Source organism: Cajanus cajan, chromosome 10 (genome assembly GCF_000230855.2).
Source record: "Cajanus cajan strain Asha chromosome 10, NIPB_CcT2T_4, whole genome shotgun sequence".
In the NCBI taxonomy this organism is placed as follows: domain Eukaryota; kingdom Viridiplantae; phylum Streptophyta; class Magnoliopsida; order Fabales; family Fabaceae; genus Cajanus; species Cajanus cajan.
This window is the reverse complement of record NC_138526.1, coordinates 33,228,821-33,247,701: the sequence shown is the minus strand read 5'-3', so window position 1 is coordinate 33,247,701 and position 18,881 is coordinate 33,228,821. Positions and strand designations below refer to the sequence as shown.

Here is an 18,881-nt window from a genome sequence, read left to right as displayed (position 1 = left end):
TGACAAGTTAACATCCAACACTACAACTTTTATGAAGATCATAAAATCCAACTCTGTCAATATAATACTCTGTCAATATAATACTTGTACTGGCACAATAAAACTGCAGCTAAGATATTCCCTACATGGATTAGCAAAAGAGCGCACCAAAAACTAAAGCCCCAAAAATACCTTAAAACACTTCCAAACCATTATTTAAGTTTCTTCCTACAATCTTAAACCAAACAACTTACCTATTTAGCACAAAGAACTTAGAAACTAAAATAAAATCCTCATACAGCCTAACCCATAAAAAAATCAATAGGTAAGCATCAAATTTAATAAATCATATAATAAGATTTAAAAGTAATAAAGGAAATATAAATTAATTCCAATAAAGGTGGCAATGCCTCCTAGTTAGGAATAATTTATAACTTCCAAATAAATAAAAAAATAACAAAAATGCAACTTTAGCCTTCCATCAAGAACATGTAAAACTCCAATTCTCAACATACATCCTCCTTGGATCCAATTGCTACAAACTTCATTTACTAAACAAGCATAGTAAACTCATAACTCACAGCCGATTGGATCGACCTACTCCGATACCACTTAATGTAACGCCCGATTTATATAATAATAATTATATATTTTCTTATATAATATTTTCGCAATAATATCATTAACAATATTTTTTTAAAAGATAAAGATAAAGAAAAAGAATATTTTATGAATTTAATACATGACATATTTTTCTAAAATATTTACAATAATTTACTATTTTACACGCTATTTATTTCTTCCACTTCTATTACAATAATTACATCGATAGTGAAAAGAAAATTACAATTGAGAGCATTTAATGTAACGCCCGATTTATATAATAATAATTATATATTTTCTTATATGATATTTTCGCAATTATATCATGAACAATATTTTTTTTAATAAAGATAAAGGTAAAGAAAAATAATATTTTGTGAATTTAATACATGACATATCGTTCTAAAATATTTACAATAATATATTATTTTACACAATATTTCTTTCTTTCACATCTATTACAATATTTACATTGACAGTGGGAATAAATTTGCAATAACAAATAAAATTATAATAGATTCATCAAATAGCCTCCACATTTCAATTCCTTCCAAAAAAGACAACAGCTATAACAACTGTAAAATGATCTAGAATCCCAAGTAGATCCATCTATTTTATAATATATTTAATTTTAAAAACAAAGAAAAGAGATAAGTAAGAACAATATCCAATAAATACAATAATTCAAAAGAATATACAAAATTATTTATAACAAGAGCAATCAAAAATAGCATCATCAATTTATATCACGTCTATCAGATAAATCCTAAGAACACAATGCACACAAATAAATAAAGAAAATCAATCATCACATTAGCACATCAATAAGTTACAATCAAATCACATTACTCATTGTAACGACCCACCTTAGGTCATCACATCAATAACCAACCAAAATAAAAGAGCATTTATAATAATAAAAAAATAGAGCAAAAGCCAGCTACGCTAGAGTGTAAAAATTGTTTTCATAATAGCAAACATAAGTATATTAGTCATTCTCAGTAAAATCATACAGTCATCCAAAAAATATTAACATTAACCATTAACAGAAACACCCTAGGTGCTGGTCAAGCTCTAAGCCTAGCCACTTCTCGAAGCAGCTACCCAGAAGACTCCTTGCTATCCTATGGCTTCACACCTGATCTGCTCCCCCACATAGTGAGATCATCACAGTTCCACCACATGGAAACATAAGGGTTAGCACGTATAAAACCAACCATATGTATTTCCAAGATAGATATAAACCAATAGCATACATATTAATTAAAGAAATCCATAACCCTAGTATACAATCCATACCATATGTATACATAATCCACATCCAAAGCAAAGTCACACCACCGTATAATCCATGATGTAACCAACACATCCAAACCAAATGTTGGCCTCAACACCTATCCAAACCAAGTGTTGATACGGTGAAACATGTCAGCAACCCATGTCTCACGCCTAACCTCTCATGGAAAGTATACAGTTGGATTACGTCGTCACATAACCCTGGTGGGGTCACCTCATCCATCGGTATGACTCGACCCAGACCCATACCGGTAGCAAATAGATACTTAGAGGAGTACTTCAGAATCCACCTAACATCTGAAGTGGTTTACTATATAATCCTTGGAAAAGTTCCAAATTGGAAATCCTCACAATGGGATTCCGAAATTCCATATTTTCTCCAAAGATTATATCCTTGATCTCACCAAGAGATCTCCCATCCATAACCTTACTCCTCTCAGTTCTATTTACTTTTCCAAACCACATACACATAACATACTTCATAATTATATATATAAATATAATCATAACCATGCCAAATTAAATATCCAAAACAACCACCAACTTGAATAAATAACAACCATCAACTTAAATAAATAACAACCTTCATACAAACAAAATAGCATATTAAAAGTTATACTACTCCTATCATGCTCATGTATACTAGATTAAGTCTTATAAGTACTACCCTTACTTAGCATACTAGATTAATTTTATAAATGCCACCCTTACTTAGCATACTAGATTAATTTTATAAATACCACCCTTACTTAGTATACTAGATTAATTTTATAAATACCACCCTTACTTGGATAATCCTGAACTGAAACTCGGGCAGAAACTGAGACTATAGCACAGCTGCCTCCCCAAGGCTCCTTCCGTCTAAAATAGGGACCGGAGCTAAAATTAGGACAGAACCTCTTCCTCTGGATTTCTCTTGGTCTTCAAAGAGAAGAAGAGGGAAAGAAGAGAGTATAAGAGAAGAGAGAATGAGAATTGAGGGATGAGAAGTATTTCTTGGGATGGTTTGCAATGGAGAAGTGAAGGCCTATTTATAGCCTCCAAAACACATTAAAAAAATGTAAAATAATGGAGAAAAAGATAGACAAAACTAAGTGGAATGAATTAGTGGAATGAATTATAGAAGTTGGTGGGATGAATTAATGGAGTTGGTGTGAATTAATGGAGTTGGTGCCATGTTCTTTTCCGCATCGACTTTGGCTACTGATTTGGACCTTATAGACAGCCGAATCTGAAAATATTTCCTTCATGAAAGTTGTAGGATTTTCTCTTATTTTTTCATAGCCACCAAGTTTGTATCATTTTAACAACCACCGACCAAGTTATACCCCAAAAACCGAGGCTTGCCAATCAGCCCAACGAGAAACAATTGTATCAATAAAAGTCCAATTTTGACCTCCTAAACGACCGATTTTGCAAATGGCTATTTCTGCAAAAGTTGTGCGTTTTTCTCTTAGATTTCCATTGACACCAATGTTTCATCATTTGGACCACTACAACCCAAGTTATACCCCAAAAACCGAGACTTGTCAGTCAGTCCAGCGAGAAATGATTCTTAAAAAAATTTCACAGCTATCTAATTAGATCCAACAACACACATATCTTTCTAAGCATAAATGGAGTGTGAATTATCTATATTTAAAGTAAAATATAACCACCAAATTATGACCAAATACCACATAGTAATAATGACAATAATAATAATAATAGTAATAATCATGTTGAAAACTGAGATGTTACAATTCTCCCCAACAACAAAAATTTTCGTCCTCGAAAATTCACTTACTCAAAAGAGATATGGGTATTGATCCTTCATATTGTCTTCCAACTCCCAAGTGGCTTCATTAGTGTCTGCATCCCAAATAACCTTCACCAAATTGATAGATTTACCTCGCAACTTCTTAACTCTCTTGTCTGCCACTGAAACTGGTTGTTTCTCAAAAGTTAAATTCTCCTTCACTTGCACTGCCTCTGATTCCAAGACATGACTCGGATCGTGAATATACTTCCTCAGTTGTGACACATGGAATACATCATGCAGATTAGATAGAAATGGAGGTAATGCAATCTGATATGCCACTGGTCCAATCCTCTTGAGAATTTGATACGGTCCAATAAATTTAGGATTCAACTTCTTCGCTTTGATAGCTCTTCCCACACCTGTGGTAGGAGTTACCTTCAAAAATACATGTTCTCCCTCTGAAAATTCCAAAGGTTTCCTCCTCTTGTCTGCATAAGACTTTTGTCGACTCTGAGTAGCTCTCATTCTTCCCTGAATTTGTTTCACTTTTTCAGTAGTTTGCAAGATAATCTCTGGTCCCACCATCATTGATTCTCCTTCTTTAAACCAACACAAAAGTGTTCGACACTTCCTCCCATACAGAGCCTCAAATGGTGCCATTTCTATACTTGCGTGAAAACTGTTATTATAAGTGAACTCAACCAAAGGCAACATCTCTTCCCAACTCCCTAGATGATCCAAAATACAAGCCCTCAACAAGTCCTCCAAAGATTGAATAGTCCTCTCAGACTGCCCATCAGTTTGTGGGTGATAAGCAGAACTGAGTCTTAACTTAGTTCCTAACGCCTGATGCAAACTCTGCCAAAATCGGGATGTAAAACGAGGATCCCTATCAGAGATGATACTAGAGGGCACACCATGTAATCTAACAATCTCCTTAATATACAATTGAGTTAACCTTTCTAAGGACCACTTTATATTCACCGGAAGAAAATGAGCACACTTAGTTAATCTATCCACGATCACCCAAATAGAATTACAATTCTTAGCAGACCTTGGTAATCCAACAACAAAATCCATGGTTATACTATCCCATTTCCATTCAGGGATCTCCATCATTTGTAACAAACCTCCTGGTTTTTTATGTTCCACTTTAGCTTTTTGACACACAATGCAAGATGCAACATACTCAGCTATCTCCCTTTTCATTCCATTCCACCAAAACATTTTCTTCAAATCTTGATACATTTTTGTCATACCTGGATGTATACTCAATTTGCTTTTATGAGCTTCCTCAAATATCAATTTCTTCAACTCCTCATCCTGTGGAATACAAATTCTACTCTTGTACCTCAAAATTCCATCTGTACCTTGTTCAAATCCTTCAGCTTTCCCAGAACTCATCAACTCCTTAACCTTGTTCAAACTCGCATCCTGAACTTGTTTTTGTTTCACCATCTCTAAGAAATCACTAGTAATGGTAGTCATACCACAACTAATGAAATTTGGGGCAACCACCACGTTAAGATTCATATCCCTGAATTTCTCTACCAACTCCATCTCTTTAACCATCATGTAAGACATATGGAGAGATTTTCTACTCAAAGCATCTGCCACTACATTTGCTTTACCTGGATGGTACATTAACTGAAAATCATAATCTTTCAAAAATTCAATCCACCTCCTTTGCCTCATATTTAACTCTTTCTGATCAAACAAATATTTCAGACTCTTATGATCACTAAACACATCAAACTTTGCCCCATAGAGATAATGCCTCCAAATCTTCAAAGCAAAAACTACCGCCGCCAACTCTAGATCATGCGTAGGATAATTCCGTTCATGAGTCTTTAACTGCCTAGATGCATAGGCCACAACCTGCCTATCTTGCATAAGAACTCATCCTAAACCTTGATGAGATGCATCACAATAAACCTCAAAAGATTTATTAGGATCTGGCAAAATCAACACTGGAGACGACGTCAGCTTTTCCTTTAACTCTTGAAAACTCCTTTCACACTCCTCCGTCCATACAAAGGGATGATCCTTCCTGGTTAGCTGTGTTAAAGGCATAACTATTTTAGAAAATCCTTCTATGAATCTTCTATAATAGCCAGCCAATCCCACAAAACCTCTAACTTCAGTAACTGATTTCGGACGCTCCCACCTCAAAACTGCTTCCACCTTAGTAGGATCAACTGCAATTCCTTGTCCAGATATTACATGGCCCAAGAACTTAACTTCAGATAGCCAAAACTCACATTTTGATAATTTTGCAAATAATTGTTTCTCCTTCAATACTTGCAAAACTATCCTCAAATGTTCTCTATGTTCTTCTACAGATCTAGAGTAAACTAGAATATCATCAATGAATACTACAACAAACTTATCCAAAAAAGGTCTGAAAATCCTATTCATATAATCCATGAAAACAGCTGGAGCATTCGTCACTCCAAAAGGCATGACAATATACTCATAATGACCATACCGAGTCCTGAAAGCAGTCTTTGGTATGTCCTCCTCATTTACCCGTATCTGGTGATACCCAGACCTCAAATCAATCTTGGAGAAAACAGAAGCTCCTTTTAACTGATCCATCAAATCATCGATCCTTGGCAATGGGTACTTATTCTTGATTGTCAGTTTATTTAACTGCCTATAATCTACACATAACCTCATACTACCATCCTTCTTCTTTACTAATAACACGGGTGCTCCCCACGGAGAGACACTAGGTCTGATCATCTGCTTCTCCAAAAGTTCTTCAATCTGCTTTTTCAATTCTGACAACTCTGCTGGTGCCATTCTATAAGGAGAAATGGATACTGGTCCCGCCCCTGGTATAAGATCAATACTAAACTCCAACTCTCGCTTTGGTGGTGTAATATCCCAAAATTTTATTCAAATGAAAAGAGTTATTTATTATGTGAATAAGTATTTTATTCCCGTATTTTACTATTCATGTATACGTATTTTACTATTTATGTATACGTATTTTACTATTTATGTATACGTATTTATGAATAGTATTTTACTATTCATATGAATAGTAATTTTGAAAAAAAAAACGTAAGCGCTTACGCAAAACTCAAAATTATTTGGATGAATAGTATTTTACTATTCATGAATAGTAATTATATTATTATTTTAATGAATAGTGCATAGTAATTTATAATATTATTTTAATGAATAGTGCATAGTGCATAGTAACTTCAAAATTTCTATAAATAGGGGCCTAAGGTTTTGGAAAATTTAGAATTCTAGAGAGAAGGAAATTCTAGAGAAATAGAGAGAGAAAGTAAGAGAGAAGGTTCTGCCTAGGTTGTGAAAAGAGGAGGAGAATAGAGAAGGTTCTGCTCTAGTTCCGGTTCCGGTTTAAGGAGAAAGAGAGGAGATTCTGCCCAAATTCCTATTTATCCAGGTAAGGGGGGAGTGGGAAACCTTGCTTGGGGGTGTAGAAATAATTGTTAAATAGTCTGTTTGTTGGATTGGCTCCCGATCCCTTGTCTGTTGTTTGATTATTTGAATATACATTATTACTGTGTTTTGTTTGTACTACTTGATTTTCTTGTTGCGGTAATTAATAATTATAATTAATGGATAATTTCACTTTTACTATTCTAAAATATTCATTGAATGGAAGACTAAGTCTCCTATTAACTTATAAATTTAGACTTTATTATCTAAATGGAAGGCCGAGCCTCCTTATTTTCATTAAGCTTCCTATTTTACTTAAGGATATAATTATACCAGGAAATATAAATTATATGATCCCTAAAGACCTTTGAACTATTGGACCCTTGACTTAATGACCTTGGACTATTGAACTGTTGGACTGTTGGACAATGGACTATTGGACTATTGAACCTTTGGACTATGGGACTATTGAATTATTGGACCTTTGGACTATTGGATTAATAAAATATAATATAAGTATGAATTAAGCTTATGATATGGTATATTATAGGAAATTCTGTAACATGTGAAATGTTAAGTTTATAATTGTATGACATGCATCATATGCATATATACTCCAGGTGTGCCGCTGAGGCCGCATACCCACGACTAACAAGGTGTGCCTTTGGGTCACCAATGATGTAACCAGGTGTTCCTTTGGGTCACCCACGATATGCTAACTAGGTGTGCCTTAGGGTCACCAATGATGATATGTGAACTTCCGTATGGCGCCACATGCATATATTTATGAGTTGAGTCTATGACATCATTGCATGATAAATAATTATTACATATGATAATGATTATGTGTGTGTGCTATTTAACTTTTATTTCTTCATCTACAACTGAGTGAGATGTTTCTCACTCCCTTGTTATTTTTTTTGTATATGTTTAAATTTATGTTGCAGGTGATCATCATCATGAAGATGTTGGTGATGAGGCCTAAAGGCTTCTTGGGGCATGCTCTGATAGGATGTGACATCGGGTTTAGCTAGGATTTCTCTTATGTATTTCTTGTTCTAAAAATATTTTCTTTTCTTGTGTAATTTAATAAATTATAAATTGATTCCTAACTAGGAGGCACTGCCACCTTTACTGGGATTGATTTATAATCTTTGTTTTATAATAACTTCTTGAGTTTAATATTTATGTGTATGAATTATGAATGTGCATCTTCTACCTTATGATACTTATTGTTTTATATCATTCTATGATAATCTTTTATAAATATAGTTTAGGTTTATTAATAATGTTGGGGTAGAGGGTGTCACATTTAGTGGTATCAGAGCAGGTCGGTTTTATCGGCCGTGAGTTATGTGTCTACTATATTTATTGATAAATGAATTGATTGTGAGATCTATTATGTTGATATGATGCTTGCCTATGTCTATTAATTGTATTATTTCTTTAGAATATGGCTGGTAGAAATGATCGTGCGATTGCTGATGCTCTCCAAGCATTAGCCCAAGCTATGAACAACAATAATATGAATGGAGTTGCTCCTAACTGGTTGGAGCAATTTCAGAGGAATAATCCACCCACTTTCAAAGGAGGTTATGACCCAGATGCCGCCATGAATTGGTTATCAGAGATCGAGAAAATCTTTAATGTTATGGATTGTCCCCTTACAGAGAGAGTGAAGCTAGCCACCTTCATGCTGACAGCTGATGCTTACTTTTGGTGGGAAGGAGCACTTCGGAGGATAATTGATGGAGGCGTACATTTGAATTGGGAGAATTTCAAGAGGGTCTTTCTTGAAAAATATTTTCCAGATGATGTAAGGAGTAGGAAGGAAATGGAATTTCTTGAACTAAAACAAGGAAACGATACGGTAGAGGTATATGCTGCAAAGTTTGATGCTTTGGTCCGCTACTGTACACACTATCATGGTGAAGGTGGGGAAAGGGCCAAATGCATAAAGTTTGTAAATGGTCTGCGTCCTGAAGTGAAAACAGCAATCAATTATCAGGAGATATATCATTTTCCCACTCTGGTCAATAAGTGCAGTATTTATGATCGTGACAACCGTGCTCGTGCTGCTTTCTATAAAGGAGCTGGAGGCCCTGCTCGTACAGTGAATTCTAATACTTCTGGTAGAAGTAAGCCTTATTCCAACCCTACAAGATTTCAAGGGAATATGACTACTAATAATAGAAGTAATTCCTTTACTAGAGGAACCACTGTAAATACTACTGGAAGTGTTGGAGGATCTACTTTTTCAGGGAGATGTGGGAAGTGTGGACGTGTTGGTCATAACAAGTCAGAATGTCGTGACAAGGAGATTACCTGTTTCAACTGTAGTGGTAAAGGACATATTAGCACTCAATGTTCTGAACCACCAAGAACACGTGTCGTTGGATCAGGATCGCAAACCGAACGACCAAAGACTGTAGGAAGAGTATTTGCTCTTAGTGGTGTTGAAGCTGCTCAGTCAGAAAATTTGATACAAGGTACTTGTTTCATAGCTGAGACTCCTTTTGTTGTACTATTTGATTCTGGTGCAACTCATTCCTTTATTTCCATCTCTTGTGTCCAAAAACTGAAATTGCCTGTGTCTTTGTTAAATTTTGATTTAGTTGTTGAAACCCCTACTAATGGTTCAGTAACTACATCCCTAGTGTGTTTAAAATGCCCTTTGACAATTTCTGATAAACAGTTTCTAGTTGACTTAATCTGTCTGCCTCTTAGTCAATTAGATGTAATCCTTGGTATGGATTGGCTATCTTCTCACCATGTTCTTTTAAATTGCTTTGATAAATCCATTTCATTTGGTGAATGTAAGAGTACGGAATTTCTTAGTGCTTCTGACATTAAAACTTGTTTAAAGGAAAATGAAAGGGTATACATGATCTTATCTTCATTAACAGTTGAGACTGAGAATAAGCTAGATGAGATTCCCTTAGTGAGAGAATTTCCAGAAGTATTTCCTAAGGATGTGTCTAGTTTACCACCTGAGAGAGAGATTGAGTTCAGTATAGACTTAGTGCCAGGTACCGCACCCATATCTATAGCACCCTATAGGATGTCTCCTAAAGAGTTAGTTGAGCTTAAGAAACAGATAGAGGAACTACAAGAGAAACAATTCATTAGGCCTAGTGTTTCACCTTGGGGAGCGCCTGTTCTATTGGTCAAGAAGAAAGATGGGAGCATGAGATTGTGCATAGATTATAGACAATTGAATAAGGTAACCATTAAGAATAAGTATCCATTGCCTAGAATAGATGACCTTATGGACCAGCTAGTTGGGGCTTGTGTGTTTAGTAAGATAGATTTGAGATCAGGTTATCACCAAATCCGAGTGAAATCTGAGGATATCCCAAAGACTGCTTTTAGGACCCGCTATGGGCACTATGAGTATTTAGTGATGCCTTTTGGTGTGACTAATGCACCTAGTGTTTTCATGGACTACATGAATAGGATCTTTCACCCTTACTTGGATAGATTTGTAGTGGTCTTCATAGATGATATCCTAGTGTATTCTAAGAATAGGGAGGAGCATGCTGAGCACCTTAGGATCGTTCTTCAAACCCTTAAGGAGAAACAGTTGTATGCTAAATTGGCAAAATGTGAATTTTGGTTGGAGAGTGTAAATTTTCTAGGGCATGTGATATCCAAGGATGGGATAGCTGTAGATCCTTCTAAGGTAGAGGCAGTTCTTGAATGGAAAACACCTAAGTCAGTTTTTGAGATTAGGAGTTTTCTAGGACTAGCTGGGTATTATAGGAGATTTATAGAGGGTTTTTCTAAATTAGCTTTACCTTTGACCAAATTGACTAGGAAAAACCAACCTTTTGTGTGGGACTCTAAGTGTGAAGAGAGTTTTCAAGAACTTAAGAGAAGACTAACTAGTGCCCCTGTGTTAGTATTACCTGACCCTAGCAAGACTTTTGAGGTATTTTGTGATGCTTCCAAATCAGGTTTAGGTGGAGTACTTATGCAGGAGAGAAGGGTAGTAGCCTATGCGTCTAGACAACTTAAAACCCATGAGCAAAACTATCCTACCCATGATCTTGAGTTAGCTGCAATAGTATTTGTGCTTAAGTTGTGGAGACACTACTTGTTTGGATCTAGATTTGAGGTGTTTAGTGATCATAAAAGCCTTAAGTACTTGTTTGACCAAAAGGAATTAAATATGAGACAGAGAAGATGGTTAGAGTTTCTTAAGGATTATGACTTTCAGTTGAACTATCACCCAGGCAAAGCTAATGTGGTAGCTGACGCTTTGAGTAGGAAATCCTTGAGAATTTCTTCTTTAATGATGAGGGAATTGCACATGATTGAGGAATTTAGGGATATGAGTTTAGGGTGTGAACTAACCTCTAAGAGTATTAGGTTGGGAACCTTGAAGGTGACTAATAACTTGATAGATGAAATTAGAAAAGGTCAGAAGGTAGATCCTTTCTTATTGAGTCAAGTTGAGAAGTTAAATCAAGGTGTGGAAAGTGAATTTAAAATTGGAATAGATGGAGTATTGAGGTTTAGAGATAGGTTGTGTATTCCTAGTGTGCCTGAACTTAAGAGAGCAATTCTTGAAGAAGGACATAGGAGTAGCCTTAGTATTCATCCTGGAGCCACTAAGATGTACCAAGACCTTAAGAAGATGTTTTGGTGGCCTAAGATGAAGAAGGAAGTGGAGGAATTTGTGTATGCCTGCCTAGTATGTCAAAAAGCTAAGGTAGAACACCAAAAACCTTCAGGTTTGATGCAACCTTTGGATGTGCCTGTATGGAAATGGGATAGCATCTCTATGGATTTCATAGTTGGATTACCTAAAACTACGAAAAACTTAGATGCTATATGGGTTATTGTAGATAGATTGACTAAGTCTGCCCATTTTATTTCCATTAACATTAGATACTCTTTGGAGAGACTAACCAAGTTGTACATAAGTGAGATTGTGAGATTACATGGGGTTCCTACTAGTATAGTTTCTGACAGAGATCCTAGGTTTACTTCTAGATTTTGGGACAGTTTACATGAGGCTCTAGGCACTAAGCTTAGATTGAGTTCAGCCTACCATCCCCAAACAGATGGTCAAACCGAAAGAACTATTCAATCTTTGGAAGACTTGTTGAGAGCTTGCATCTTAGAACATGGGGGTAGTTGGGATAGTTTCCTACCTTTGATAGAATTTACCTACAACAATAGCTACCATTCCAGTATTGGGATGGCACCCTATGAAGCTCTATATGGTAGGAGATGTAGAACACCCTTGTGTTGGGTAGAACCTGGAGAGAATGCTATCTTAGGACCTGAGATAGTTCAACAAACTACTGAACAAGTTAAGATGATCCAGGAGAGAATGAGAGCAGCTCAGAGTAGGCAGAAGAGTTACAGTGATAAGAGGAGAAAGGACCTTGAGTTTAATGAAGGTGATCATGTATTCCTTAAAGTTACTCCTTGGACAGGAGTAGGCAGAGCACTAAAATCGCGTAAGCTTACTCCACGTTTCATTGGTCCTTATCAAATCCTTAAAAGAATTGGTGAAGTAGCCTATCAAATTGCCTTACCCCCATCTCTTTCAAATCTTCATAATGTCTTTCATGTTTCCCAACTCAGAAAATATGTCCATGATCCTTCCCATATCATCGAGTCTGACAATGTTCAATTGAAAGATAATCTCACCTATGAAACAGTTCCTTTAAGAATTGATGATACGAGGGTGAAACAACTAAGAGGAAAGGAAATTCCTTTGGTTAAGGTCGTTTGGGGAGGACATTTTGAAGAAAGTGCTACTTGGGAGTTAGAAAGCAAGATGCGTGAAGATTATCCTTTTCTATTTCAGGAAAATTTCGGGGACGAAATTTCTTAAAGGAGGAGAGAAATGTAATATCCCAAAATTTTATTCAAATGAAAAGAGTTATTTATTATGTGAATAAGTATTTTATTCCCGTATTTTACTATTCATGTATACGTATTTTACTATTTATGTATACGTATTTTACTATTTATGTATACGTATTTATGAATAGTATTTTACTATTCATATGAATAGTAATTTTGAAAAAAAAACGTAAGCGCTTACGCAAAACTCAAAATTATTTGGATGAATAGTATTTTACTATTCATGAATAGTAATTATATTATTATTTTAATGAATAGTGCATAGTAATTTATAATATTATTTTAATGAATAGTGCATAGTGCATAGTAACTTCAAAATTTCTATAAATAGGGGCCTAAGGTTTTGGAAAATTTAGAATTCTAGAGAGAAGGAAATTCTAGAGAAATAGAGAGAGAAAGTAAGAGAGAAGGTTCTGCCTAGGTTGTGAAAAGAGGAGGAGAATAGAGAAGGTTCTGCTCTAGTTCCGGTTCCGGTTTAAGGAGAAAGAGAGGAGATTCTGCCCAAATTCCTATTTATCCAGGTAAGGGGGGAGTGGGAAACCTTGCTTGGGGGTGTAGAAATAATTGTTAAATAGTCTGTTTGTTGGATTGGCTCCCGATCCCTTGTCTGTTGTTTGATTATTTGAATATACATTATTACTGTGTTTTGTTTGTACTACTTGATTTTCTTGTTGCGGTAATTAATAATTATAATTAATGGATAATTTCACTTTTACTATTCTAAAATATTCATTGAATGGAAGACTAAGTCTCCTATTAACTTATAAATTTAGACTTTATTATCTAAATGGAAGGCCGAGCCTCCTTATTTTCATTAAGCTTCCTATTTTACTTAAGGATATAATTATACCAGGAAATATAAATTATATGATCCCTAAAGACCTTTGAACTATTGGACCCTTGACTTAATGACCTTGGACTATTGAACTGTTGGACTGTTGGACAATGGACTATTGGACTATTGAACCTTTGGACTATGGGACTATTGAATTATTGGACCTTTGGACTATTGGATTAATAAAATATAATATAAGTATGAATTAAGCTTATGATATGGTATATTATAGGAAATTCTGTAACATGTGAAATGTTAAGTTTATAATTGTATGACATGCATCATATGCATATATACTCCAGGTGTGCCGCTGAGGCCGCATACCCACGACTAACAAGGTGTGCCTTTGGGTCACCAATGATGTAACCAGGTGTTCCTTTGGGTCACCCACGATATGCTAACTAGGTGTGCCTTAGGGTCACCAATGATGATATGTGAACTTCCGTATGGCGCCACATGCATATATTTATGAGTTGAGTCTATGACATCATTGCATGATAAATAATTATTACATATGATAATGATTATGTGTGTGTGCTATTTAACTTTTATTTCTTCATCTACAACTGAGTGAGATGTTTCTCACTCCCTTGTTATTTTTTTTGTATATGTTTAAATTTATGTTGCAGGTGATCATCATCATGAGGATGTTGGTGATGAGGCCTAAAGGCTTCTTGGGGCATGCTCTGATAGGATGTGACATCGGGTTTAGCTAGGATTTCTCTTATGTATTTCTTGTTCTAAAAATATTTTCTTTTCTTGTGTAATTTAATAAATTATAAATTGATTCCTAACTAGGAGGCACTGCCACCTTTACTGGGATTGATTTATAATCTTTGTTTTATAATAACTTCTTGAGTTTAATATTTATGTGTATGAATTATGAATGTGCATCTTCTACCTTATGATACTTATTGTTTTATATCATTCTATGATAATCTTTTATAAATATAGTTTAGGTTTATTAATAATGTTGGGGTAGAGGGTGTCACAGGTGGTAATCCAGGAATATCATCTGGAAAAACTTCTGGAAACTCTCTAACAACCTCAATACTATTCAACAATTTTTCATTCTCTACACTAATAAAGGATAGGATCATAAACCCTAGAGCTCCATCCTTCAACAACCCATCCACCTGTCTATTAGAAATAAACCTTTCCTGTTTAACAGCAGGAAAGATTAATCTCTTCTCTGAACAATCTATCAAAATCTTATTGATAGAAAGCCAGTCCATCCCTAAAATCACATCCAAATCCGATAAAGGTAAACAAAACAAGTTCACCTTATAACAACGCCCTTCTACTTCTATTGTACATCCTAAACAAACCTCAGAAGTCAAAACAGACCCTGAAGCTGGGGTAGAAACAACTAGATCCACACTCAAGGAATTCACAACTAATTTTGATCTCCTCACACATTCGTAAGAAATAAAAGAATGTGATGCACCAGAATCAAATAGAATAGAAATATCATTACCATCAATTTTGCCCTTCCCCTTTACTAGCTCAGATGATGTTTCAGCTTCAACACTTGTTAAGGCAAAAACACGTCCTGCTGCAGTAGGTCGATCCACCTTTTGGTTCTCTCTAGCTGGAGCATTTCTGATATTGCAATCTTTAGCCATGTGACCCACCTTGCCACATTTAAAACACGCATAATTCTTTGTAGGACAGTCCCTCATCATATGTGGGCCTCCACACGTATAGCATCTAACAACTCCTGTAGTAGTAGTCCCCATGGGTTTCTTATTAGCATTCCCAATCTGAAATTGGGATGGTCTCTTTTGAGATTGTTTCCCCCTTCCAGATGATCCTTCTGGTCCTTTCACCATTTTATTCCCTCCCTCAAATCTTTCAACCGTTTTTGCCTTTTCAACCAGCATTGGGAATTCCATAATTCCCATAGGAACAATGGTTTTCTTCAGCTCAAATCTTAGACCTTCACTGAACTTCCTGCATCTCCATGCTTCAGTGATAGCTTGAGAATAGTATCTAGCCAAGAGTTCAAACTTGACCACGTACTCCTGTACTGACATGTTCCCTTGTTGCAGTCTCAAAAACTCGGCTTCCTTAGCATATCTGGCGCTATCTGGAAAATATTTCTCCAGAAATACCTTTTTAAAATTCTCCCAATTCACCGCCTCCCCTCTGGCCTTCATCATAACCTGAGCACCTTTCCACCAGCAGCTAGCCTCACCCACCAACATATAAGTAGCATAAACAAGCTTCCTCTCCTCGGGGCATTGCATCACCATGAAAATTTTCTCTATTTCTTCAATCCATTGGACAGCAACTTCTGGTCCATCAACACCTGTGAATTGAGGAGGATTCCCTTTTCTAAACTCTGACAAGCCCCTATACTCATCAGGTACGTTAGTCCTAGCTGTCTCAGCTGCAGCCCGATTGGCCTCCATCTGAGCCAACAAAGTATTCTGTTGTCCAATAGCAGCAGCAATTAACTCCATAGCTTGAGCAATTTGCCGCTCATCCATGCTTGAAGAAGAATTAGAATGATTTCCCCTACCAACCATCCTAAAAAAAATCAAGGAATTTTATGAGTTTACACTAAAACTCATAAGAAATTCCTAATCAAGATCAAGAAACTCATGAAGTTCCTTTCATTTCCACACAACGGAAATGCAACAAGACCATTTCCCACAAACCCTAAAGAGACTTGACCAGCTTTGATACCAAAATTGTAACGACCCACCTTAGGTCATCACATCAATAACCAACCAAAATAAAAGAGCATTTATAATAAAAAAAAAATAGAGCAAAAGCCAGCTACGCTAGAGTGTAAAAATTGTTTTCATAATAGCAAACATAAGTATATTAGTCATTCTCAGTAAAATCATACAGTCATCCAAAAAATATTAACATTAACCATTAACAGAAACACCCTAGGTGCTGGTCAAGCTCTAAGCCTAGCCACTTCTCGAAGCAGCTACCCAGAAGACTCCTTGCTATCCTATGGCTTCACACCTGATCTGCTCCCCCACATAGTGAGATCATCACAGTTCCACCACATGGAAACATAAGGGTTAGCACGTATAAAACCAACCATAGTATAAATATCATTTAACAATTATTTGTTCAAACCAACATGTATTTCCAAGATAGATATAAACCAATAGCATACATATTAATTAAAGAAATCCATAACCCTAGTATACAATCCATACCATATGTATACATAATCCACATCCAAAGCAAAGTCACACCACTGTATAATCCATGATGTAACCAACACATCCAAACCAAATGTTGGCCTCAACACCTATCCAAACCAAGTGTTGATACGGTGAAACATGTCAGCAACCCATGTCTCACGCCTAACCTCTCATGGAAAGTATACAGTTGGATTACGTCGTCACATAACCCTGGTGGGGTCACCTCATCCATCGGTATGACTCGACCCAGACCCATACCGGTAGCAAATAGATACTTAGAGGAGTACTTCAGAATCCACCTAACATCTGAAGTGGTTTACTATATAATCCTTGGAAAAGTTCCAAATTGGAAATCCTCACAATGGGATTCCGAAATTCCATATTTTCTCCAAAGATTATATCCTTGATCTCACCAAGAGATCTCCCATCCATAACCTTACTCCTCTCAGTTCTATTTACTTTTCCAAACCACATACACATAACATACTTCATAATTATATATATAAATATAATCATAACCATGCCAAATTAAATATCCAAAACAACCACCAACTTGAATAAATAACAACCATCAACTTAAATAAATAACAACCTTCATACAAACAAAATAGCATATTAAAAGTTATACTACTCCTATCATGCTCATGTATACTAGATTAAGTCTTATAAGTACTACCCTTACTTAGCATACTAGATTAATTTTATAAATGCCACCCTTACTTAGCATACTAGATTAATTTTATAAATACCACCCTTACTTAGTATACTAGATTAATTTTATAAATACCACCCTTACTTGGATAATCCTGAACTGAAACTCGGGCAGAAACTGAGACTATAGCACAGCTGCCTCCCCAAGGCTCCTTCCGTCTAAAACAGGGACCGAAGCTAAAATTAGGACAGAACCTCTTCCTCTGGATTTCTCTTGGTCTTCAAAGAGAAGAAGAGGGAAAGAAGAGAGTATAAGAGAAGAGAGAATGAGAATTGAGGGATGAGAAGTATTTCTTGGGATGGTTTGCAATGGAGAAGTGAAGGCCTATTTATAGCCTCCAAAACACATTAAAAAAATGTAAAATAATGGAGAAAAAGATAGAAAAAACTAAGTGGAATGAATTAGTGGAATGAATTATAGAAGTTGGTGGGATGAATTAATGGAGTTGGTGTGAATTAATGGAGTTGGTGCCATGTTCTTTTCCGCATCGACTTTGGCTACTGATTTGGACCTTATAGACAGCCGAATCTGAAAATATTTCCTTCATGAAAGTTGTAGGATTTTCTCTTATTTTTTCATAGCCACCAAGTTTGTATCATTTGAACAACCACCGACCAAGTTATACCCCAAAAACCGAGGCTTGCCAATCAGCCCAACGAGAAACAATTGTATCAATAAAAGTCCAATTTTGACCTCCTAAACGACCGATTTTGCAAATGGCTATTTCTGCAAAAGTTGTGCGTTTTTCTCTTAGATTTCCATTGACACGAATGTTTCATCATTTGGACCACTACAACCCAAGTTATGCCCCAAAAACCGAGACTTGTCAGTCAGTCCAGCGAGAAATGATTCTTAAAAAAATTTCACAGCTATCTAATTAGATCCAACAACACACATATCTTTCTAAGCATAAATGGAGTGTGAATTATCTATATTTAAAGTAAAATATAACCACCAAATTATGACCAAATACCACATAGTAATAATGACAATAATAATAATAATAATAGTAATAATCATGTTGAAAACTGAGATGTTACACTCATCTACCAAACAAGCATAGCAAACTCATAATTCACGGCCGATTGAATCGACCTGCTCTGATACCACTAAATGTGACACCCTTACTACCCCAACACATACATCGAAATAATATAATAAAAATTAGAAGAATAAACTTGATCAAATTGAAAAAAAAAGGTCACATAAAACTTTATAACTGTTCTTTCTCAATGACTGAAAAAT

The 18,881-nt window shown here is 35.7% G+C and overlaps 1 protein-coding gene across 1 annotated transcript; it reads right to left on the bottom strand.

Moving 5' to 3' along the window:
* Window positions 1-1,228: 1,228 nt before the first annotated feature.
* Window positions 1,229-18,134, bottom strand: LOC145952567 (uncharacterized). The gene is made up of 2 exons (XM_083065062.1): window positions 15,232-18,134; window positions 1,229-1,725 (listed from the first exon to the last, which is right to left on the bottom strand). The coding sequence occupies exons 1-2, from the start codon at window positions 16,283-16,285 to the stop codon at window positions 1,715-1,717; spliced, it is 1,065 nt and encodes a 354-aa protein (XP_082921188.1). The 5' UTR covers window positions 16,286-18,134; the 3' UTR covers window positions 1,229-1,714.
* Window positions 18,135-18,881: the final 747 nt, after the last annotated feature.